At 37.5% G+C, this 24,107-nt stretch overlaps 2 protein-coding genes across 3 annotated transcripts; one reads left to right on the top strand and one right to left on the bottom strand.

Annotated features, from left to right (window-relative positions):
- Window positions 1–8,405: 8,405 nt before the first annotated feature.
- LOC128228568 (15-hydroxyprostaglandin dehydrogenase [NAD(+)]-like) lies at window positions 8,406–14,789 on the bottom strand. Of its 2 annotated transcripts, none has more exons than XM_052939950.1 (8): window positions 14,676–14,789; window positions 12,271–12,364; window positions 11,271–11,394; window positions 10,372–10,478; window positions 9,926–10,022; window positions 9,626–9,702; window positions 9,189–9,358; window positions 8,406–8,991 (listed from the first exon to the last, which is right to left on the bottom strand). In XM_052939950.1, the coding sequence occupies exons 2-8, from the start codon at window positions 12,361–12,363 to the stop codon at window positions 8,862–8,864; spliced, it is 798 nt and encodes a 265-aa protein (XP_052795910.1). In that variant the 5' UTR covers window position 12,364; window positions 14,676–14,789; the 3' UTR covers window positions 8,406–8,861. The 2 variants fall into 2 exon arrangements, with proteins under 2 accessions (XP_052795910.1, XP_052795909.1); XM_052939949.1 differs by having other exon boundaries at window positions 12,271–12,388; window positions 14,676–14,781.
- Window positions 14,790–14,860: 71 nt separating this feature from the next.
- LOC128228569 (uncharacterized) lies at window positions 14,861–24,026 on the top strand. The gene is made up of 5 exons (XM_052939951.1): window positions 14,861–15,031; window positions 21,281–21,368; window positions 22,067–22,164; window positions 22,770–22,968; window positions 23,651–24,026. The coding sequence occupies exons 1-5, from the start codon at window positions 14,889–14,891 to the stop codon at window positions 23,696–23,698; spliced, it is 576 nt and encodes a 191-aa protein (XP_052795911.1). The 5' UTR covers window positions 14,861–14,888; the 3' UTR covers window positions 23,699–24,026.
- The last annotated feature ends 81 nt before the right edge of the window (window positions 24,027–24,107 follow it).

Below are 24,107 nucleotides of genomic sequence, written 5' to 3'. Positions count from 1 at the left end.
ATACAGTTATACCAACATAACACATACCATTTTAAAGGGAATCGATTCCGCTGTTCGTGGCACCTAGTTAAAAATGGATTTTTTTCTATACTGATTATGAAATTTGGACAACTGGACTCTACTGTGAGAGATCCGGTAAGTTTGAGTTACATACCTTGTATCTTTCTTGTATATAAAAGGCATAAAATATCTTCAGATGTGTTGTTTACCTCATCATATGTACCCAAAATGATATAAATCAACATTTTAGACACAAACAATGAGCCAGACGCCTGTGGATTTGGCGTCATAATATTAAATGAGTTTTAAAGGTGTAGCTGCTTGGCAATGTAATTCAAGGAGTGAACAACCCTCGGGCTCACAAGCGCCGTCCTGTCCTCAGTTCGTGATATATATATATTGTGTTTAATATTTTGAATGCATTATCCCTGGTACCATCACCGTACCTCATCCCCCGTCAAAATCTCATGTCATGGAATTTAGATGAGAACTGCTTTGAAAATTATCAGCCATTTTTATTGCAGTACAAACAACATTCTTGAAAAGCAATCGTGTTCTAAAATATAACATTTGCATAAGCAACAATACACGTACCTTTATCGAAGTGAATGATCATTTGTTCCTTTCAAATAATCAAAGTATTCATGATAATAGACCGGTGCTAATTATTGACCTTCCTTGATACATTAATGTACGGGTCTCACCAGGTCAAGGATAACCCGTGAAAGTGCAAGCACCTATTTCCAACGGGGTCTTTTGTTTTTGCCGAAGGGACGGCACGCGGAAGAGACAGTGGTGGGATACAAAGAAATCCGGTGCGATACCCTAGCTCTTTTTCGAAGAGACCCCTTGATTCTTTTACGTGCTCTGTGTAAAGCACCGATACACGGGGTACAACATTCCTGGGTTAAACCAGTACTGAGTACACCATTTTTCCAAACACTGCCCTTTAAATGCCGTGTGCCAGGCAAGGGAGCTACTTGTACCAACTTTTAACGTATTTCGGTATGACGCGGCCAGGGATCGAACCCACGACCTCCCGCTCCGTAGGCGGCTGCCTTAACCACTAGGAGACGGTGGCCGACAATGACCCAAACAACACGGAACTATCTAATAAAATGGAAACATCATGTAACGGGGTGATCTTAAATACGCAACATCAAACTCCAAGTCCAAGATAAATATTTTTAATAGAATACTTCTTAAAACAGCATTTCAACTCTTCTCTGCTCTGGAACACTCAGTTTATATACAAATCATTAATGTCAGCCGACATTTCAGCTAGGAGAACAGATATTTCAGCTTCTAACTTTGTTTGTACAAAATGACAATCAAGTTACTTTTAATAGATTATAGCTAATAAAGCTATATATAACGTGTAATGTGCTCTAACATTGAGCAATATAGAACAAGTTAACACAATAAACAAGGAAAACGTATCTAACATAATTATATATAATATGTATACATTTAGTTACACATATGTACATTGGATGCTTTTGTTTTTAGGTTTTGTATTCTATTTTTTCATCTTATAACGGGTCCACATTGTTATTTGAGCTAGCGATTTAATTAGAGATTATAAACATAGCTGTGATGAGTGTAATAACAGGAATGTATAAGAAAACGATGCATGCATTGTATGCAAGTATTGCTGTGTAATCACCCTAACGAAACAGAACAAGAGGCTTTTACGGAACATGTTTCTATACTGTTCGGTTTAACTGTGTACGTAGATAAGTTGAGGTAAACGTGATTATGATTATGGTTATAATCGGTAGTTGATTAGCAACCAAGCTACGGTTATTATGATAAGCGCTATTAAATGTCGCTTCAGCAAACTGTAGTCAAAGTATGCACGTATACATCGTAATGTATAATTGTATGAACATTGCAGAAGTAGAGCGTTGTTGTCCGTGTCTATAAAAGGTTCTAAAGGTGCTCCGAGAAGTAGCAGAGTCCATTGTATTTGTTCTCAGTTATTTAAGCTTTCATAGTCATGTCCATTCAAAATAGTATTCATTTGGGTAGTAAAGTCTTCTCTAATTGCCAATGTGTGGTAACACTCGCTTAGTATATGTACAAGCTCTTCTTGAAAGGTTAAGTTACACTTAGCACAATGTCTGTTTCGTAAAATCGACGGTCTGCACCACAATTTTGCTAATCCTTGCTGTGTGACGAAAACTACTTTTTCTTGAAATAGTATACATAATAGCAGGTTGTAAACATGGATGAAGAATACGATATAACATAAAATCGCAATCATTGGAAGTACGGATATCCCAGCATAACTTGCATTTAAGTATAACAGCATTGTTAACCATGCGTTTCCAAGTTTGTTTATCTGGGGTGGCTCTTTCTACGGAGAAGTAGCTATTTAGCACAAATTGCATGTTGTATTTGGTCAGCAGCTTACATATATCTGGTATAAATCCTCGTTTGATTGAGTTGTTATCAAGAATGTAAGAAATATATTTTCTCACAAAAATTTGTTTGCTTATACATTTGTTTGGAAGCATTAACAACTTGTGTAAGAACATCAGTTGTCTTTTTTCGACGTAGGTATATAACTTATTTAATCCTAGAATAGATTCCGACATATCCGATCTGGTACAGATAGGCAGTCCTTGTATCTTTTTGGCTACGAAGTGTTGGAGACGGTTGATAGCTAAGGTGTCAACGTTAGTCATTGAGTTTCAGAGTTCGGAGCCGTAGAGAGCAATGGGAATTACAATTTTTTTGTAAAGACTTGTGGATACTAAGGGGTTCACACCGAGATGGTGGACACCCTGACCCACCATTAAAAAAAGCATTTCTAGCTTTCTGTAAGCGTTCTGAAATGCGTGTACGTATTTTAAGGCTGCCCTCTTGGGAAATGCCTAGGTGCGTTATTGATGTAACCTGTTTTATTTCTTGGTCCCCATAGGTGATGTATACTTGTGGGACTCGGCGGGCTTGAGTAAATACGACTACGTTAGATTTATCGACATTGATATCAACGTGCCAACGTTTACAGTAACTATACACAATATCCACCATGCATTGCAGCTTATACGGAGATAACGAGATGGGAGAGATGTCGTCGGCAAATGTTGGGCTGCCGCAATTAACAGACATAAGCCGAGAGTCATTCTTACTTATCTCGAAGTTTTGTAATAGGCTATCGAGATAAACGAGATAGTAAAAACTGGACAAGACTCCCCCTTGACGCACGCCGCGGACTACGTCGAAGGTATCTGACATTAGGTCTCGACAAACACGTACGGTGCATTTAGGGATTCATAAGAGGACTTGATGGCCCTTAGTAGTTTACCTTTAAGGCCAAGTCGACCTAATTTGAGGATTAATGCAGAGTGCCTCACTGTGTCCAAGGCGGCTTTCTGATCAAGACATGCAACATATGCGTTGCTACCTTTGTCTATAGCATAGAAAATTGTTTCTTCGAGATTAAAGGATGTGGTCACACAACTGAGACCCTTTTGGAATCCGTTTTGTTGTAGGCTTGGGAAGGTGTTACTTGCTGACGACACATGAGAGTTGATCCGTTCGGCCATAACCTTTTCGAAAATTTTGCAAAAACAAGGGAGTAATGATATAGGTCTGTAGCTTGAAAGGTCACGTTTGTCTTTTCCTTTACCTTTACATACAGGGATGATAACGCTGGTTTTCCAATCTAAATTGAATAGTAGTGTGAGCGCTTTTGTAACAGCAAGTCCGCCAAATATGACATGTTCATTCATTATACCATCAAGACCAGGGCTTTTTCTCTTCGCGAGGGATTTGATTATTTTGTTAACCTCATCTTAGCTAATTGGGGTGACGGTGTTGTTAGTTGTTTTACATGTAAGATAACACTGAAGTTCGAACAAATCATCTTCTGATAGGATGTCATGCTCGTTTGGGTGACTAAAAACTTTTGAATAGTGGTTTTTAAATCCGTCAGTCACTCTGTCATCTTTATAACTCGTGTCGTCTATTTTCAACTCAGAGCAAGTCTCAAAAGATCGTTTGCTGTTTCGTTTTAACAACTTCCATAACATTCGATAGTCTACTTCAGCTGTTCTATTAAGTTCGTCATATTATTGGTTTTCATGGGACTCGCGACAATTCCGCTGTATTCTCCTGAAAGTGCGTTTGGCTTGTTTATAGTTTATGAATGAGTCTGACATTGTACTGGGGGTTCTGCCTTGAACTAACCATATATGCCGAGCGCGCCGGGCCTGCGCATGCGCCGCTTTGACCTCTTCCGTCCAATACGGTTTGGCTTTTCGGTTAAACTTACTTACAGGAAGTTGTGAGGCGGCCTGTTTTAAAGCATTGCAAAGCTATTTAATTCGCTACTTAGTTGGGTTTGGTAGTTCGATATGTTCTATGCACTGTGGGTTGTGCATTTCTCCCTAGGTCAAGGTTTATAGAAAATAATATTGGGGCATGATCTGAGGTAAGTATGTCTCTTTCAGGTATAACCGAGAATGAGTGAAACATATCTAATGATGAGTTATGGACTAAGACATGATCTATTGTCGACTTCGTCGGGTGGACAGTATATTTGTTGGTATTTCCTATGTGCTCTTTCAGCGACGTAAGTTGGTGTTTAGCTACAAACTCTGTAAAAATACGGGATTTTGGGGTGGATGACTGTGGGCCGAATTGAGAGTTTATTTGCGCATTGAAATCCCCGGCCAATATTACATTTCCGATCCGGGAGTAGAAGTTAAGAGAGCACAGACGTCTTTAAGGGTTTCCTTAAATAGTTCAATGTCGCTACAAGACGGCATGTATATGCAGAAAAGATACGTCGGAACCTTTTTGTGAGAAATAAATCGACCGCTGATATTCTATCATTATCTATGGCTGTGATTTTACTTATTTTACAACCAATAGTGTTCTTAATCATAATTGCTGTCCCTCCCTTACCACATTTTAAGAAATTAAAGTGTCCCAGCGATTCATCAATAGTGTAATATGAGGTATAATTCGGATGAACACTATCCAAAAAATGGGCTGAGTGAGGTAACAAATTATGCTCAGTAAGAAGGGCGATATCAATCGTATTGTCATCGAGTAACTTAGAGAGAGAGTATGCTGATGACATGATACCTCTAACATTCCATACTAAAATATTAAGTGACATAGGTACGATGAAAACAATAACAAAATGAGTCCAAAAAGAGTATGGCATTATAAAATGATGCTTGTAAGACTGGATCTTGTCAGTATTTTGCATCACTAAATATAATTGTTAGTCCCTCGATGGGTCCAACTCATCAATATCGTGGTAGTCGTCTCTATCAGAGTACCATGGGCTGTTCCTGTCGTTGTCATGTGAGCTGGTGTCTTCGACTCTGTGTTGTCGTTTGTTGTAGGAGTCATCGTATATCGGTGGTAATGCCGGTATGGCTGGTGCCTTAGGTGGTCACGACGTCGCTGACGTGACTCCTCCCGTTCGCGCTCCCACTCTTGTTTGCTGACCCACCGACGCCACGTTACATTTTCGGGCCAAAATGAGTTATCTTCAACTGTTTCTTCGTCTTCCGGATATATGTTTAGTCGTGCGGATGAACCATGACGTCCACGAAATAGTGTAAGACGTTTCACTCGAACTTTCATATCTGTCATGTAATCATGGATATCATGTTCGACGACGTCTGGGTCAATATTCCCCAAGAAGTATGATCTAGTCTGGCGGTGTTTCACGGCGATGAATCGATTGTTCGGGTGGGGAGTTGTATCGCTTGGTTCCGGTGTAGGATGTTTTGTGAAGTTTGTTCTACTTTCCTCGCTTCGATTTTCAGACCTTAGGCTTTGTTTTGAGCAAGAATTGGCAGTGTTTCTGTTATTTCCCGTTGCAGCGTAAGAAGTAGATTGCAAGGTGGTATGCTCTTTTGGAGCGATATGGGTTGGGTTTGCATTGCTATCGGCATTCGTTTTTATTTGTTCGGTAGAAATCGTTTCCATGCTGGGAGCTGTAATATGCGTTTGCATATGGTTTTGAGCTTTAGCATTTGAGTCGTTTGAAATTCGCACGGGAGATGGAGAACTAACGACCTCGCTGTACATCATTGGCTGATCCTTTTTCGGTATATTGACGTTTGTATGCGTTACCTTGATTTGCCAACGAATCGCTTGTTTATAGTTGTGACTGCTGACTCAAGCTTGTCCATATCACTTTGGAGTTTAGTTACCATTGCACTTCCGGCCGAATGCAGAGAGGCAAGAATGCTGTTTAAAGTTCCTTGAAACCGGCGGAATGCTATCGCTATATTGCAGACGTCTGTGTACGTCTGCTGAATTATGACGGAATCTTCAGTTTGTTTGCGCGTTATGTCTTCGACACTCGACTGGATACTGAACAAAACTGCATAAATATCTGGTTTAATAAAGTCATTTTCAGTGTCACATTCGATTACTTCGGCCTCCTGAGTCACTGTCGATGGACATGTAAAAACGTCATTTATTTCACGTGACCGTTTGCCATCAATGAATGATTGAATAACGTGACAATCGTTAGCACATTTTTTTTCTTTGCTTGCAGCGGACGAATTTTTCCTGTTAACAAGTCTTGTTTCGGGACACCATGGAGTTCCACGGGTCCTCTCAGCGAGTCTCTCGCGATAGGCATTTATTTTGATAGTTTGAAGTTTTGTTTGCAAATCGTCATTAATTCATCTACATATGATTCTTTAGGTAGATTAGACAAGTTATTATCTAGTTTCTGGTAGAAGCGTTGTGGCAGAATAGAGGGCTGTGATGATTCGACTTCGTTGTTGCATACTTCGTCGTAGTCGTAGTCATCGTCGCCGAGGCTCGAGTTCATTTTACTTTCATTAATCATTTCTTTTTTGATACGGAGTATGCTTGCATTTATTAAGCGCTTCGGGTCAGTTTCATCAGGATCGCTAGCCGACTCCATAACTGTTAATGCGTAATCCCTTTTGGGAAGGTTCGTATATATATATATATAGTTTGAGAGATCAAGCGAGTGGTTAGTTAATTGGGCATTTCCATTAACGGTAAATCAAACCAGTCATGCGTGACGATCCGATCTTCAGGGGTTTGTGAGCGTCGCTCACTCTCTCCGTGACATCTTTGACCTCTAAAACATAGCTTCTTTATTCATATTTTGAAGACAAAGCGTATATAGTTTGATGTCAAGAAATCAATTTAGCCTTCAAAATTCTTCACGAAACTTGAGATACTCACAATAACCGGTCAACTCTTCATAACTAAACACGTGGTGTTTACCTACGAAGTCACGTTGTACAATTGCATCAGAAACTCTGTCCTTAGCATTTTAGACTTATGATTTGAATAAGAGCCAAATGTAAACATTCCTGTATTTGACTAATATTGTCGTATTTTATACTTCATAGATATTTACATGAAAACACAGCCGAGACGTTTGAATACCATAACATATAATAATTATCAATCAAATATAACATACATAATTAATTTCAATATTACATTAATTAATTACACAAATATAAGGCCAACATAGGCCACTATGGTACACTCATCACTTGAGATATTGGGTCATTCCAAGACAAAATTCACTCCTTTAGTGCAAGACTTAGAGAAAAAGGTGCCTACGGTGTTCCAAAGGTTAAAGGTTTTGGATTAAAGTCATTCTGTTACTTAGGTTGTAGCCTTTGGAACAAATTGCCTGCAAGTATATCTCCCAAATTGTTCATATAGTGAATTTTAAGGTTGCTGTTAAGCGTCACATGCTTGATAATTTAGTATTATGATATGTTCATTTTTAAATAGTGTGTGTATGTGATTTTTTTTATTAAAAAATAATATTTCACAAGTAAATCGATGGAGGATTTAAATTTGTGGTTTTGTTTTAAGACAATTTCAGTAAGTGCATAATTGTATTTAATCTTATTATGTAACTCTTATGATAACTTTTAAAATCTTATTAATTGTGCAAGTCAGCATTATATTGTGATATTTTTCTAAACTCTGTGATTTGCTTTGTAAGTTATGTTATACGTGTAATAAAATACAAAAAATCTACTAATTTAAAGCGATATGAATATATATGTGTGTGGTTTTAATTATTTTTATTGTTAAGTTAAAAATGCCTCTCTATGTCATGCCACCGACATTAAGGACCTCAATGGAAAAAGGGTTCTCTGTGACCCTTTTTGAGTAATCCTTATTGCTGGTGTGCAGGGCATTGACTATTCATATTTACATGTATTATTTTTATTTTTACTGTACATGTTGTTTTCATTGTCCATGTTATGCACTCATTGCCGAAATAAATATATCTACATAAATTATCAAATGGGATTACGAAACAAGGTTTCATATTGTCTTCATTTCAGCCTGGGTTTTTGTTTAAGAAGGCCGATGCATTACTCGGAGGACATCAATGGAGTATTGTCAAAAGCAAACAGTGTAAAAATAATTTATTTTAAAAATAAAAGTCTAAACAAACAGCTTTTATACATATAATATATACCTACTGAATTTTAATTTGTACAAACCCGTCAACAATTGAACAATTTACATAAATATATAATAATTATATTATGCACTGACACAACAACATGGGTAATGTTGGTTCTCATGCTAGGGTCAAAACGTATGTCGACACACACGAATGTAATTTTAAAGTATTGTCAACGCAACAGACAGTAAATGAAAGCAAGATCCAAATAAAACCAAGCCGAAAATGATTTAAATAAGATCTAGTAATATTATGGCACATTGTCATTTAATAAGTTCAGTGTGCGAAGATGTTTGGTTGACGTCGGTCTAGGTATGTAAGTTCTTTGAGACGGAATTCAGGTCGAAGTACGTTAGATAGGGTTGGGTAAAACGTCGACTTTTAAGTATACGCGGTGGTGTCAGAGACGGTTTGGATTTTTAACGAAGCGGTAGACGGCTCCGCCCATCTTCTTCTCGACTGTGACGACGGCTCCGTTGTTATCGTCTTTCTCTACCAGCTCAACGAACGCACGGGACACGTCATCCACGCTGTAGACAGAATGGAAAACTTTGTGAACAAGATCCAACGAGTTCAAACGTGTTCCTGTAGGGTTAATTCATCTGCTTGGATTGAGAACAGTTTTATTTAAATATATATGAATATAAAGTGACTGTTGTTTTCGTAATCTAAGGTATGTTTTTGACCCGTCTAACTAGTAACTGCATGAACATGTAACGCCGAGTACCTGTTGATGCCTATTGACTTGACCGTGGTGACAACCATCTCCTTGTTCTCTTGGTAGGTGACGAGGGGCGGGTCGGAGCCATCAATGGCCAAGGACAGCATGCTCGTGTCGGTGAAGGCGGGGCACAGGACCGCCCAGCTCACACCAAACCTCGCCTGGCACGGGTTCGACTACAAACACAAAATGATAATTGAGTTGGCTTTAACAGAGCAAAATTTATATTATATAAGTAAAGGAAGTAAACTTCTATGATACATTTAAGTATTTCTGAATGCTGGAGTCATATTGCTAAGATGATTGGCCATATCTACAGTCCGAATTTCTATTATTCGTTACCACCGATATAGCTGGTTTATAATAGTGTTTCAACTATGGCGTACATATTGCATATGTGTACATATGAACGTTTTTTTTTGTATAAAGGAACGATAACTCACGGCCCAGCTGCGAGTAAATCCGACGAGGGCGTACTTGGAGGCCGCATACGTGGGCATGAAGAACACAGGGAACAACCCTGAAACAAGTTACAATAACACTCACAACTCGTGTGTTGAAATGTTTTGATTAGTTATGCTTGAAATATCAAATTATATCTGTTGCCTTTTCACTTACAAACGATCATATTACTAATACGACATTCTGATTTATTTACTAGGGTGCCGCGTATATAATTCATATGCGTTAAACTTGCAACACATGACTGTTTAACTAAACCGCCCACAGGCGGAGAGGCATACCTGCGGTGGAAGCGACGTTGATGATGACTCCGCCCTTCCCTCCCCGGTCCTTCCGCATGTGTTCGAACGCCATCATCGAGCCCCGCATGGCTCCCATCTGACACCAAAAGAAACACACAAATAGGCCTCTCGCAATGTATAACTTCTGCAGTATTTTTTCCATTTCTTCTTTCTAGTGTGATTTTATGTTTGTCAATAAATCAAGAGCAAGAACATGTGTAACTGGATATTTGATATGCATATAGCGGCACTTGGATGGTCTCGAAATTTAGCGTGTTGTTATAGCGACCCTGTTGTGTCCGCACGGAGCGAGAGGTCGTGTGTTCGATCCTCGGCATATGAACATAGCATTTCATGTACTACGGCATATTGCACGCGACGGTTGAGCATAGTATGTGGATAACTTTAGTTATAGGAAGCGTTGGTAAAGGCTGCGAGTATCTCACCAGGTTGATCTGCACAGTCTCCTCCACGAGAGTTTCGTTCATGATGCCGGCGTTGTTCACCATCAGGTCGACCGTCGTGAAGCGTTCCACCGCCACCCGCCACAGATCTGCAGTGATATTTGTATAAACAACGCCAAGAGATTGAAAGAAATCATGATGGGTGGTGCTTAAAGCCGGTACCCGATATCGCACGGTACCCGGTACCACTTGTCGATACCGGATTAAGTGCTACCGGAATGTTAACAGATGACTAATCTCATTGTGGCATGACCCGCTTTTTTATCGCCTATTGAAGGTATCGTTATCGGATAAAGATTTCTGATGTTGGCGGTATGCTTTATTGTTCTATTTTACCTGGTTTGTTAAATAGTGTGAGTTATAAAGCAATAACTGTTTTAACGGAGTGCAAAATAATACCAAAACAGAATTTAATTTGTTTAAAAAATATATATACATATGTATCTTTGAATTTAAAAACAGAAATAACAAAGAATAACGCATCAATGTGAAAACCCCGGTATCAAGACAATCTGGTATCATAGATAGTGATACCCGCTTTTCCCAATATCGATACCGGGTACCGGCTTTTAGCACCAAGCAATCATGATAAGTATGCATTGTTTGACCTTCCAGAAACTTTACACATGAGAAAGATTTTGGAAGACAAAATAATTGAGAATGCACCCTAACAGAATGGAACGGTATAAGGGCCATTATTTGACCCTTTCACGTATCATTTTGCGACTGCAAAGAGTTTCACACATTGCATTGGATGATGTAAAACATCGGAACGGGATATGGGGACCTCGATATGTACAGACACAGTGGAAAGAAGTTTTCATATCATAGTGTGAACATAAACCACTGTTTACTCTCATATAACGAGGTAAAACGTTCACCTTTCATGTCGTTATCCTTTGTTACGTCACATTTAACAAAGAGCGCCTTGTCCGCCCCGTATTGTCGCTGCAGTGCCGCCTCCGTCTGACGGCCCTCCGCCTCGTTGATGTCCGCAACACACACCTGGGGACAGCAGATATTATCAGTGCAGGATAATAACAATTGAAAGGATGCTTGTAACGGGGCTCGCTTTTAGTTCTACTGTACAATGCTACAGGAAGTTCGCTTGAAAACTATTAAACGTTCCATTGTTTAATGCATTATTATGGTCCGGTCGTTCAGAACAATGCTTATATTTGTTTCCAACGTTGTAAAAGTCATCGTCGTTAACTTTCAAATCTATATTCCGTCTCATTGATGTCCGCAACACACACCTGGGGACAGCAGATACTATTAGTGTATGATAATAACAATTGGCAAGATGTCTTGTAACGGGGGGCTGTTTGTTCAGAAAAATGCTAATAATTGTTACCAACGTTGTCAATGTCATCGTCGTTAACTGTCAAATCTATATTGCTCTGGGAGTTCACTTGCCTAACAAAATTTGGGACCGTGAATGTTTAAGCTGTAATTGTTTTATTGAAAAATATATACAGGCTATCATATACCATTTCACCTTTAAAAAGTAAACAACGATGTCGTTGACAGTTTTTTTGAAAAATTGGCCCATTCAGTGCTTGTTTGTGCGCATAATTATGCTATAGGCGCAACATCACACGAACTATACTCAGTGCAAACGGAGCGATACTGAAGCATGTTGTATACCTTGTTTAAACATAGCCGTTGTAACTTGATATCACATGATAAGCTATGAATATATACACTGCCCGTGCATGCTGTGGTGCTTTTGCCTAGATATTCACTATATACAATATAAATAAACTGTACATAATTGTACATCGACTGTTTCTTATTGAACCCACAAACTAATATATAACAAAGTGCGCTATAACTTGACATGCTTGTACACGTTTATAAGTTATACTTTAAAGGTCTCACCCTGGCGCCTCGCTTCAGCAACTCCACAGAGAATGCTCGACCAAGCCCACGGGAACCGCCCGTTACTATGGCAACTGCGCCCGGTATCTTCATTCTTGAAAGTTAAAGAGGCCTCTTACTGTTAAATAGATCATCCAGAAATAATGTCAAGTGGTCATTTAGCACGCGTACATGTACACAAAGCAAAGTCCGGTTTAAATAGTATAGTGAATCGTTCATGACTAGTTCCGACACATTTATATCACAGGGACGTAGCAGACTCATGAATATAAATACATTATTACCAAGATAAAGTCTATCATACATTTTTCAAAGTTAACATACTTAATTTATTATCATCAATGTTATGATCTGGCCGCTAAGATGGGCAAGGTTAGGGGCAATGAAACTGTCATGGCGGAGCTTTCCGGGGACAGTAGCACTACCTCTTCTCCAGTCCCTCCCTAACCCTCTCATTAATTTAAAAACAAAATCAGACAGTCAACATAGTTATGGTTTGTGTACAAAACATACAACAGCTTCAATTGTATATAACAAGGGCAGTGACGTCAGGTGCGTCCAGGTTTCCTGGCTCATTGTTTTGGCTAAAAACGTCCTCGATTCGGTGAGTATTAACACTATATGTTTCACCGATATATTTTATTACAGACCATGCGCACCGAATGAAGAGCCATTGCTTGTTTACGATGACGCTTGTTTTGGATGAAAGTTATGTCTGTATTAAAATATCTCGTGAAACAATGCATGTTTTTACTAGGCTTACCGACTCACTAAATGCATTTTATTCTTGAAAACTACGATTTAAAAACATTCTTTTTCGTGCAAACCTTATCCAATGCATTGTTTTAGTCAATGGCAGTATTGTAATTGTTTTCCGAGTGCACGTAGCCAGTTTTGGAGATAAATCGGCAACTCTAAGGAAATGCTTACTGGTTCATTCTGCACATTTTTAGAACCTAGGTACATCCATCCCAAATCTGGTAAATTTATGGCACACTAAAATAACGATTAAAATGCGACGATTGCTTTCCTAGTCCATGTATATTACTACAATACGTCTAAGAAGGGTCATTTTGATCCGAACTCTCTGTTTAAAGTAGATCTGTCATTATATTGTATAGGTAATATATTAAGCCGAGATACGACTAGCTCATTCGATTGAAGACGTCTCCAAATCGACTGAATTGAAAGGCTCTGCAATTGAAATCGATTGGATGGAACCGTAGCTCATCAAATATTTGAGTATATTTGGATTTGGCCAAAACAGTACATTCCAATCTGAAAATAGCACGTGTAAACAGCACTACACACAGAAACATTTAAGTGATTTTATGCTTGTGTATAGGTGATACAATTCCATTCCGAAAACATGACCTCAAAAAGACCGTTGAATCGTATGATTTGATCATCGGAACAACCATAACCGAGTCCAGTGCCGTAAGCCAGACTTAAAAAAACACCGAGGCAGAACGGTCTAGGGGGGTCCAGGGGCATGCCCCCCCCCCTCTCCCTCCCCCGGAATATATTATTTTTTTTGTAAGAAGCGATTTCCTGCATTCTGGAATATCTTTGGTCGATGGTTTGTGTACATTGAGGCAAATGAAGTAAGTCGAAAAGAGTTATTTTTAGAGCAACAGAAATTGTTATATGCCCCTCGGTGTGCCTCAGTGCAGCTACGGCACGGGAGTCTCCAAATTTAAATTCACTTTAAAATTTCGTATGAAGCGGCCATTTTCCTGACTGGCAATCGCTCAGATGATAGCAGTTTCCGACTGCCGAAAAAGACGAAAATGGGACATTGAATTTGAATTGTTCGTCTAAAGACAATACAGTTATACCAACATGTCGCATACCATTTTAAAGGGAATCGATTCCGCTGCTCATGGCACCTAGTTAAAAATGGATTGTTTCTATATTTATTAAAAAACTGGATTCTACCATGACGGATCTGGTAAATTTGAGTTACATACCTTGAATCTTTCTTGTATATCAAAGGCATTAAATATCTTCAGATGTGTTGTTTACCTCATTATATGTACCCAAAATGATATTAATTAACATTTTAGACACAAACAATGAGACGCCTGTGGATTTGGCGTCATCATATAAATGATTTTCAAAAGGTGTAGATGCTTGGCAATGGAATTCAATGAGTTTACAACCCTCGGACCCACAAGCGACCTCCTCTCCTCAGTTCTGGATATGTATTGTGTTTAATATTTTGAATGCATTATCCCTGGTTCCATCATAGAGCCGTAACTCATCCCCGTCAAAATCTCATGGAATTTAGATAAGAACTGCTTTGAAAATGAAATTATCAGCCTTTTTAATGCAGTACAGACAGCATTCCTGAAAAGCAATCGTGTTCTAAAATGTAACATTTGCTAAAGCAACAAGACACGTACCTTTATCAAAGTGAATGTTTATTTGTTCCTTTCAAATGATCAAAGTTTTCATGATGGTAGACCAGTGCTAATTATTGACCTTCCTTGATACATTTATGTACGGGTCTCACCATGTATTTTATCGATAACGTCGTTTAAGTCGTGTAAGTACGAGATTTAGTAAGCGATTACGCCAAGTAAATTCGTTAAAATATACAGAGCGGGAGATTCAAGATGGCCGATGACCCAAACAACACGGAAATATCTAATAAAATGGAAACATCATCACTTGAAAACGAAATAAAACCTGGAAAACGAATGAAGGCATTGCGAGACGTCATGAGCAAAACAATATCGTCTTACACGAATAACTTGAGGTACCTATTGTAATTTACTTCAACTGGGTTTATAGTTATTTCGTACCCAGACCATTTCGTGAACCGTGATTTTTGGTCATTTCGTACCCTTTAGATAGTCATTTCGTACCCGACCTATAGTCATTTCGTGCCCTATATTTAATTTATATTTAAAGTTATTTTTCATATGAAAAACTATTTATAATGGAGTGATTATAGACTCAATTAGTTAACATATACTGTATTAGTCCAAATAATTGTACGTTGACGGATTTTTTTTAGATTTTTGATATGGCAAATCCTTCACGTACAAATTGTTTAGTATCAAAAGTGGGTAGTTGTTCCAATCAGGATTCCGGGTTAAAGCATAAAGTGTCTATAAAATATCATAAAAAAAAGAAATATTACCAGATAATGTTATTTTATATTAGTTCCGTACACAAAAAATAAATATCAAACTTATAATTATGAGTTTGATGGCTTTTCTTCATTTCTTTCTGTCAAAGCAACGATATATACATGAAGGGCACCTGCAAGGCTTTAGGGCACAGTTTTAAATCGCTCGGAATATTTCGGCCATGGCCGAGTTGTTACGATTGTATAATGAGGTCTATCTCGAAGTTTTGTCAGAGGAGGCTGAGTTATTACGATTGTATCGAGTTGTTCCACTTCGCATAATTGTTGCCTGTGTCAGTCAACTTTCGTTTTATTGGAAAGGTAAACAGCTTGTTTTAATGCATTGAATGCTTGTTTAGTGCAAAATAACATTTCACTTACATGGTTAAATATGAATATAACTCTTTATGATCAATTTCAACCATAAAACGCTTCACTTAAAACAATTTCAATTTTTTTAAAACACCCCCATTTTTTGCACATTCCCGTTTAGACGTTAGGGATTGGAAGAATCCTGTATAACACGTCTATTATTTAGACTAATACTGTATATGAAAAAAAATGAATCTATACGCTCTTTAGACTTCTGATTTTATTAGTAGATTCTTTAATGAGGTGCTAATTGAGGCGAGACAACTTTAATTGATCAGACGGGCTGGTTTAAAATAATCAAGACGTGTGAAGTTCTTTGAGTATTCCTGGTAAGTTTTGTCACTTGTTATATTTCTTCTGACATGATAATTTTCTTTTTAAAGTGACAATAGTAACAAACAGCTCGATCAAATACATTATTATTTATTTCATTTCAACTGTCAAGCATATATTAAAACAGTAATTTTATACATACGTTAGGAAAATACAGCTCCTTATCGGTCGTCGACCCAGCCTGATTGTTGACCTACCTCATTTATCTCAAGAATTGCAATATTTTAGTTAGTAAATTCTTATCACCTCATAAATGGAAGTAATCAGGGATCAAATTTAATGGCCGCTAACTTGCAAAATGCGAGAAAATATCGAAAAATGCAAGTAGAAAATCCTGGCACTAGAAAGTTTATGCGACCGCATATATAATTGACGAATTAGCTCAAACTGTTTGCGCTTTAAATTTCCTTTCCGGAAGTTTATAATAGATAATCATGTTACCGTGTATGGACGCTTGCCGCTGTATACAAATGTTATTATCGGATATTTAAGTAAGCGCCTCGAAGAGAATTGTTTTCGATAATCATGTGACCGTGTATGGACAGACATACCACTGTACTCAAATGTTATTATCAGATATTAAAGTAAGAGCATTGAAGATAACTGTTTTCGTCTGGTTTGTGACTTGCAAATGCCAAAAATGGAGAGGAAAATAGCCAGTTTATTCACGCAATCAAAGGGCCTGTAGAAGGTAAAAAGGCTGATGTCGACGCAGATTGACGCAAAGGCTCCCAAGACGTCCGAATCTGGCGAAAAGCATCCATCATCAGTACTTTGTCGCAAAACCAAAATGTCCCTGTCCGATTCCATGGCATCTGTTAGAACCATCAAAAAATAGAAAATGAAGCTGAGCATAAAACTTGTATAAAACAAAAGAGAATGATAGCAATATTTTTGTCAGAATGAGGAGTGATAATACTAGATCCTCCATGCTTTGGCCAATTGTGCAAAATACATAACCATCAAAAAATGTTAATCTACGTAGTAATTTTCAAGAGAAAAACATCTACTCTGTGACGGATTTGAACCTATGAACCCCTGCTTGCAAGTCTGGTCCTATACCCAACTGGACTTGCCAGGCACATGGCTACTCAGAAGCCTTGAATTGCTAATAAAGACTGTAACTCTCCTCCCCACTTTACTTTTTGAAAGTATATTCTTAGGTGGGGAGGAGTGTAGTCACTAACTACTAGTGATGCAAGGCTTTGAGTAACCGGAAGCTTAGTTAGCACAGCTGGGTATATGACTTAGTCTTTGTATGAATTAATAACAAAATGTAAAGGTTTATAGTTTATTCTTATCTCAGTTTACTTGGTAAAGAGTTGTACATAATGCAAGAACAAAACAACTTATTAATTTGGCAACTTACAGCAAGTAAAACAGCCTTTAAATAAATGCTAGTTGAAAACACCATTTTGCTAGTTGAAAAAAATGGCACTAGCAAAAAAATGCTAGTGGCAAAAAGTTAAATTTGATCCCTTGTAATAGTCATCATTGCTAGTATACCTGTATTGTCACATCCTCTATGCTGCCAGCTTATACATACATCAAATTCTACAGCCTGGTTGTGGTTGAGAACACGTTTTGTACATACGATACACAGGTAAATTGTTATGGAAGTCATTGTTGCTTTGAAATAAGTGATTATACATGTGTTTCTTTTGCTCCCTTATTTATGCAAATACTTTGTTTTTTTTAGTTTTTCACTATGACTGGCAAAATGTGATATTACTGTTGAAATGATCAAAATAATTATGAAAATATGTGCTTATTTGCCATACTTTAAGTGCCGTTAATTCTTATATCTCAAGACGTGTGAAATTCTTTAAAAAAAAATAACACCTTTATTGAATTGCAATTAATTGTTACAATTAACTGACGAAATAACCACATTCTGAGATAATAACTTTTTTTCATAAAGCAGTATCAGTAATAATATCAAATTGGTAGTAAAGACATGAGCGAAAATCGAGGAATTACATTTATGGAATTTTATGATGAATGTAAGCATGAATGAAAATTTCTCTGTAGTTCCAAAGTTAGTTCTACTTTCATTGGAAGATGACTAGTTTTTTAGCTCCACTGGCCGAAGGCCATGGAGCTTATGTCGTCACAGATTGTCCGTCGTGAGTGCGTGCGTGCGTGGGTAAACTTTTACTTTAAACGACATCTCCTCTGAAACTGATAAGCGGATTTTGACAAAACTTCACAGGAATGTTCCTTTGGTGGTCCTTTACCAAAATTGCTCAAATGGTTCCGGTCCATTGCACAATATGGCCGCCAGAGCTAAAAATAGCAAAATCTTTAAACGACATCTCCTCTGAAACGGTTCGGCAGATTTTGATGAAACTTGACAGTAATGTTCCTTGGGTGGTCCTTTATTAAAATTGCTCAAATGGTTCTGGTCTATTGCACAATATGGCCGCCACAGCTAAAAATAGCAAAATCTTTAAACGACATCTCCTCTGAAACGGATAGGCAGATTTTGATGAAACTTGACAGAATTGTTCCTTGGGTGGTCCTTAACCAAAATTGCTCAAATGGTTCCGGTCCGCTGCACAACATAGCTGCCAGGGCAAAAAAATAGAAAAACCTTTAAAGAACATCTTCTCAGAAACCGATGATCAGATTTTGATGAAACTTAACAGAAATGTTCCTTGGATGGTCCTTTATCAAATTTGCTTCAATGGTTTCGGTCCACTGCACAAGATGGCCCCCAGAGGTAAAAATAGAAAAACCTTTAAACGACTTCTCCTCAGAAACCGATGATCATAGTCCTTAACCAAAATAGCCCAAACAGTTCTGGTCTGCTGCACAACATGGGCACCAGAGCTAAGAATAAAAAAAAACGTTAAACTACATCTTCTCAGAAACCGATTATCAGATTTTGATGAAACTTTACATAAATGTTCATTGGGATGCCCTTTAACCAAAATTGCCCAAATGGTTCCGGTCCGCTGCACAACATGGCTGCGAGAGTTAAAAATAGAAAAACCTTTAAGGACTTCTCGTCCGCAGTCTTCACGAAAAACATTTTAACCTACTAGCCAGTTGGACTAGCATAATGGCATATTTTACTAGTCCGAATGACAATCTAGTAGTCCGACTATTTTGCCACATTATAAAACTGTATGCTTGAGGTAAATACCTATTTCAATTGAGCAGCTTGCAGTTTGAGTAAACATTTCTTTATTATGATGCTCATGCAGTGATAGGGAGTGACATCCTTCTGTTGGGAATAGTGCTCCTTGTTTTTCAGAACCTATGGGTACTATGTAAAAACAAAAGGCATCTTGCTTGAATAGACTGTAATAATATCAACATGGTTAGAAAAGAAATGCCATGCTTTAATAGCTTTGATTACATTTTACTACTGAATTACCTCCCTTTAATAGAAAAAAAAATAATGTCTTAATTTTTCACGTATAGCATCTTTAAATAATTTTTAAACAATAATAATTTATGAGTAAACATATAAGCATAAAGTTCTCACAAAAAGATCAATTTAAAAACCTTACATTTATACATAGGAAAGTATATATAGACTGAACATTAATTTTCGTTTAAGTGACATTCTGAAAGTTTATGAAACAGCTATTTTTAGTAACTTAAATGGCCGAAAAGTGTAAGTGAAACACCAAGTCGATTCTATCTCGTCAGTTCTTGTTCAGGTTAGATATTTGCTTCATAATCTATTCAGATTAAATGTTAACCGACGATCAGATTTTGATGAAACTTGACAGAAATGTTCCTTGGGTGGTCATTAACCAAAATTTGTTAAATGGTTCCAGTCCACTGCACACCATGGCTGCCAGAGCTAAAAAATAAAAAAAAACTTTATACGACTTGTCGTCGAAACTGATGACCTTTTTTCGATAAAACTTGACAGAAATGTTTGTTTGGTGCTCCTTTACTCAAATTGCCCAAATCATTTCGGTCCACTGCACAACATGGCAGCCAGAGCTATTAAAGTAAAAAAAATTTTTAAATAACTTCTCCTCAAAAATTGATGATTGTATTTCTATGAAACTTGACGAAAATGTTCGTTAGGTGGTCTTTGCTTGAACCTTTTGGCCAGTGGAGCACAGGCACTGATGTGCCTCTTGTTTAAAACTAATTTTGATCAAACTAAAACACACAAATCACACATTAGAGTCATATATGTAATAATACAATACGTCTATATATTCATATAAGCATTGTATTTCAGGACTAAAACCAAAAAAAAAACAGGGTACAAAATGACTTAAGGGTATGAAATGACTATTTAAAGGGTATGAAATGACCAAAAATCGGAGGGTACGAAATGACTAGTTCCCCTTCAAATGTAGGAGTTTTGATTCACCGTGGAAAATTTCTTTCACAGTAGACGAGGTGTAACACCAATAGGTGGGATGTTGTTACGGGATTACAGTTTGTAATATTAAAAATCATACACAATTACGCGATATAATTTGCCACATCTAATTACTTTTTATGCTATTTTTTCATACGGTGTTCACATACATACATGTTCAATTATGATTAAAAGATAGAGATAAGGGGAATATCACGTTATGATCACATTACAGCTGCCACAGAACTGCATTGTATACCAGATACTCACAGAGTGGACTTACAGATTCTTGTTCTCAAATACAAAGCATTACATGACCAATTACTGATAAAAATCAAAGACATTCTTCAACTCTTATCAGCCAGCAAGTCATATCAGATCCAAGAACTACTCAAAACAACTAGATGTTCCGAAAAGCAGAACTGTGAATTATGGTGATCATTGTTATACCTTCCTCCGAAGAAGAGCGGTATCTTGCTTTGCACATGTGGGAAGTTTGATCGATAAGTCGGTAGACCAAAGCTTGACAATGCTGTGACCTACAGTCCTGAAACTTGACTTTGAGGTTGGGCATGACCGGTAGATGACCACTATTTATTTGGGTTATGACATCATGTGGTGATGTCAGATTAAGTATTCAAAATGCGCAATACATAGTCTCACTTGTAAAGACGTATCTTATGCAATATAAGCTGAAATTCACTTCCTGAAATGCCATTAAATTCAAATACTCAAAAAATAATAAAAGCAAGTGTATGTCCGAAGGTCCAAAATGGCGCAATGCAGCTTATATAATGTTTATCTTTCGTTTAATGTTTATCTTTCCTTTACAGGTTGATAAAGAGATTGAATAATGTGGACAGCAAAATCTTAAAACAACTAGAAAAAGACACAGTTTCACAGCTGAAAGGCAATATTCAGGTAATCCGTTCTGATTCACTTTTGCATTATCAATTTATAAATACTTTCATATTGGCGAGGACTGGTGTAAATAAAGTTGTATTCAATTGTGTTATTTGACGGTTGACAATTGTGTACAACTTTATGTCATACAGCCAATAAGATACATAATCACCTTATTTATAATTATTCATTATTAATACAGGCTAAGAGTTTTTATCAAAGTCCATAGACCGACTTTAGTACTGTTGTAATGTTATCAGTTAGGGCCTCTCTTTTTTTTATTCAACATACATATTACCAAACTTGTTGTCTAAAAGTCAATTAAGTATTATATCTTGGATGAGTTTAATTAAGAACCAAATCAGTTGTTAGGCCAGAGTAATAGCCCGTTAATTGTCAGAATTTGACTATATAATTGATTTTTGTCAACTTTGGAACCTGAACAACATTTAGCCTTTGATAAGCAAACTTGATTGTTCTGTCATTTATCAAAACCCAGCCAGATTGTTCTGTCACATATCAGTAACCATCCAGATAGATTTTGTCACATATCAATTACCAGCCAGATTGTTCTGTCACATTTCAGTTACCAGCCAGATCGCTTGTGTCACACCAGGGTTAGCAGATATGGTTGAACTTGTAATGTCGTTAATAACTATTTAAGGGTCCCTTATAAAGACTATTATTTAAATGTGGGCTGGTATTGGATGTTTCAGACGGAGCTGGAGCAGATGTTTGAGGAAGAGCAGGTGGAGCCTCTTCTCAACAACCTTGACACCTTGGCAGACCACACACCCTCACACAACACAGCATGGTGAGACATGATCAGCCACTCAATAACAGTACCCTTTCTCAACATAACAACATTTCAGAAAACTTAACTGCATCAAATTTTCATATAAACACAAAATAAGGACCAAGAGTGGTCATGTGATTAAGGTACTGGTTTCCACAGAGTTCATATCAGCTTTCATCTGTCTTCACAATCAAGTTAAAATGAGTATAAACAAGTCTTTCTGTAAGGGTTATATTACATTGAAATGATTATGCACCAGTCAATTGTAACCACAGCCCCCCTAGGTCTGGGGAAAAGTGGTGACTTTGACTTTCGGTCCAGCCAAGCCCGGGTAAAATCAAATGCCCCCTAAGTAAGGCCCATTCCCCGCTACTTTTGGTGCCAAGACAAGACCACCACATTCACCTGGCACTGCGTGGCCTCCTGGAAGATAAAAACACGGCCAATTTCTCTGGCTATTCCTGGTATACCCCCAGACCTTGTTGGTTGAGGGGCAATTGACTGGTGCATTACTGGAAAACTAATGTTATCACTTGTAGCAGAAAACAAAATCCTTGCTGACTGTTACTGTTAAGATTTAGAAGTTTAAAACAATTATTTGCTCATGTGTTTGTGTCATGTAGGCGACCTTGCGGTGATGTACGGAATGACTCTGTGGCCCACCTTGCGGCCCTCAATCGGGAGAAGCTGAAGGTGCTACAGGGACAGCTATCAGAGCTGGAGGCACAGAACAGGCTCATGGTACATAAGGTCGGCAAGAGGGAAGAACACCTGTTTAGGACCAAGGACAAGATCATCAACTGCACACATGATTTTAAACAGGTGAGCTTCCATGTGTTTGTGCTCCAGGATCATTACCCTACTGCATAAAGCAATACTTACACAGATTTTGTTTGGATTTTCAAGACGCTGTAGTGGATCTCTCTGTTAAATGATACAAATTTTTAAGAGGCCAAAATGGTTTGCAGATAGGTTTGCCATTTAGGCCCTTAATAGTACTCTTGAACAAACCTCAAATCATATGTTTATACAACCAGACACATAAATCATAACTTCACTGCATTTTCATAAACAAAACATGCCCTTTATTTATCCAAAATTACCCAAAGATTGATCCTCAAACCACTGTGTAACATATAAATTTCAAAGTCTACAGTCAATGGTCCTGAAATTTCATAGTTAATCTTCAAACTTGCCTCATAACTTGCAAAATTAAATTCAGTTGAACAGGAAGAGAACAAGTGGTTAATTGGCTTCATTTCCCTTCATAGTTAAAACCACTAGTATTAAAAGTGGACATATATCATTCCGGTGAACAATGACTCATCTCTCTCTCTCAAACTAGTCTAAGGTGATTTGCAATCAAGCTTAGTTTTGTATTAAAGTGAAATAAAAGTGGTTTGTTTACTATGGCATTATTTTGAAAGCAATAAAATAATAGATGCAAACTAGTTCGTTATGAACCAAATCATTTTGGAATGTTAATAATTGTTTATATTTCCAGACCCTAATGGAAGAGAATGCTTTGATAAAAAGCTTGTCAGGGAGGTGAAGCAGTCAACATAATCTGAAATAGAACTCCTCCCAGAAAAGGGACCCACAGCAAAGGGACACACGGAATGCCACTGGAGCAAATTCACGTTGTAGAATAACGCATGGATTCATGCACCCATCTTTCAGTAAAGGAGGACAAAATGATCTAGTTTCCAGTTTGGGCCCATATTCTAAACTCCACGGAACCTTAGTGTATTATTATCAATTACTTTGCAGTTGATATATCACTCAATTGTTGGGAAATATAATAACTGTTTACATTTTAATGTTTATTTTAAAACTGATATTAAATGATTATGTATAATAATAAAATATTTTAAAAATATTACACACACATGTTTATATGTACAATAAAATGTATAATTATTAAACTAATACCATGATGTTGTAATATAAAAAAATAAGAT

This window comes from Mya arenaria, chromosome 3 (genome assembly GCF_026914265.1).
Source record: "Mya arenaria isolate MELC-2E11 chromosome 3, ASM2691426v1".
Classification (NCBI taxonomy): Eukaryota; Metazoa; Mollusca; class Bivalvia; order Myida; family Myidae; genus Mya; species Mya arenaria.
The sequence above is the reverse complement of the archived record's forward strand: the minus strand, read 5'-3'. Positions and strand labels throughout refer to the sequence as shown.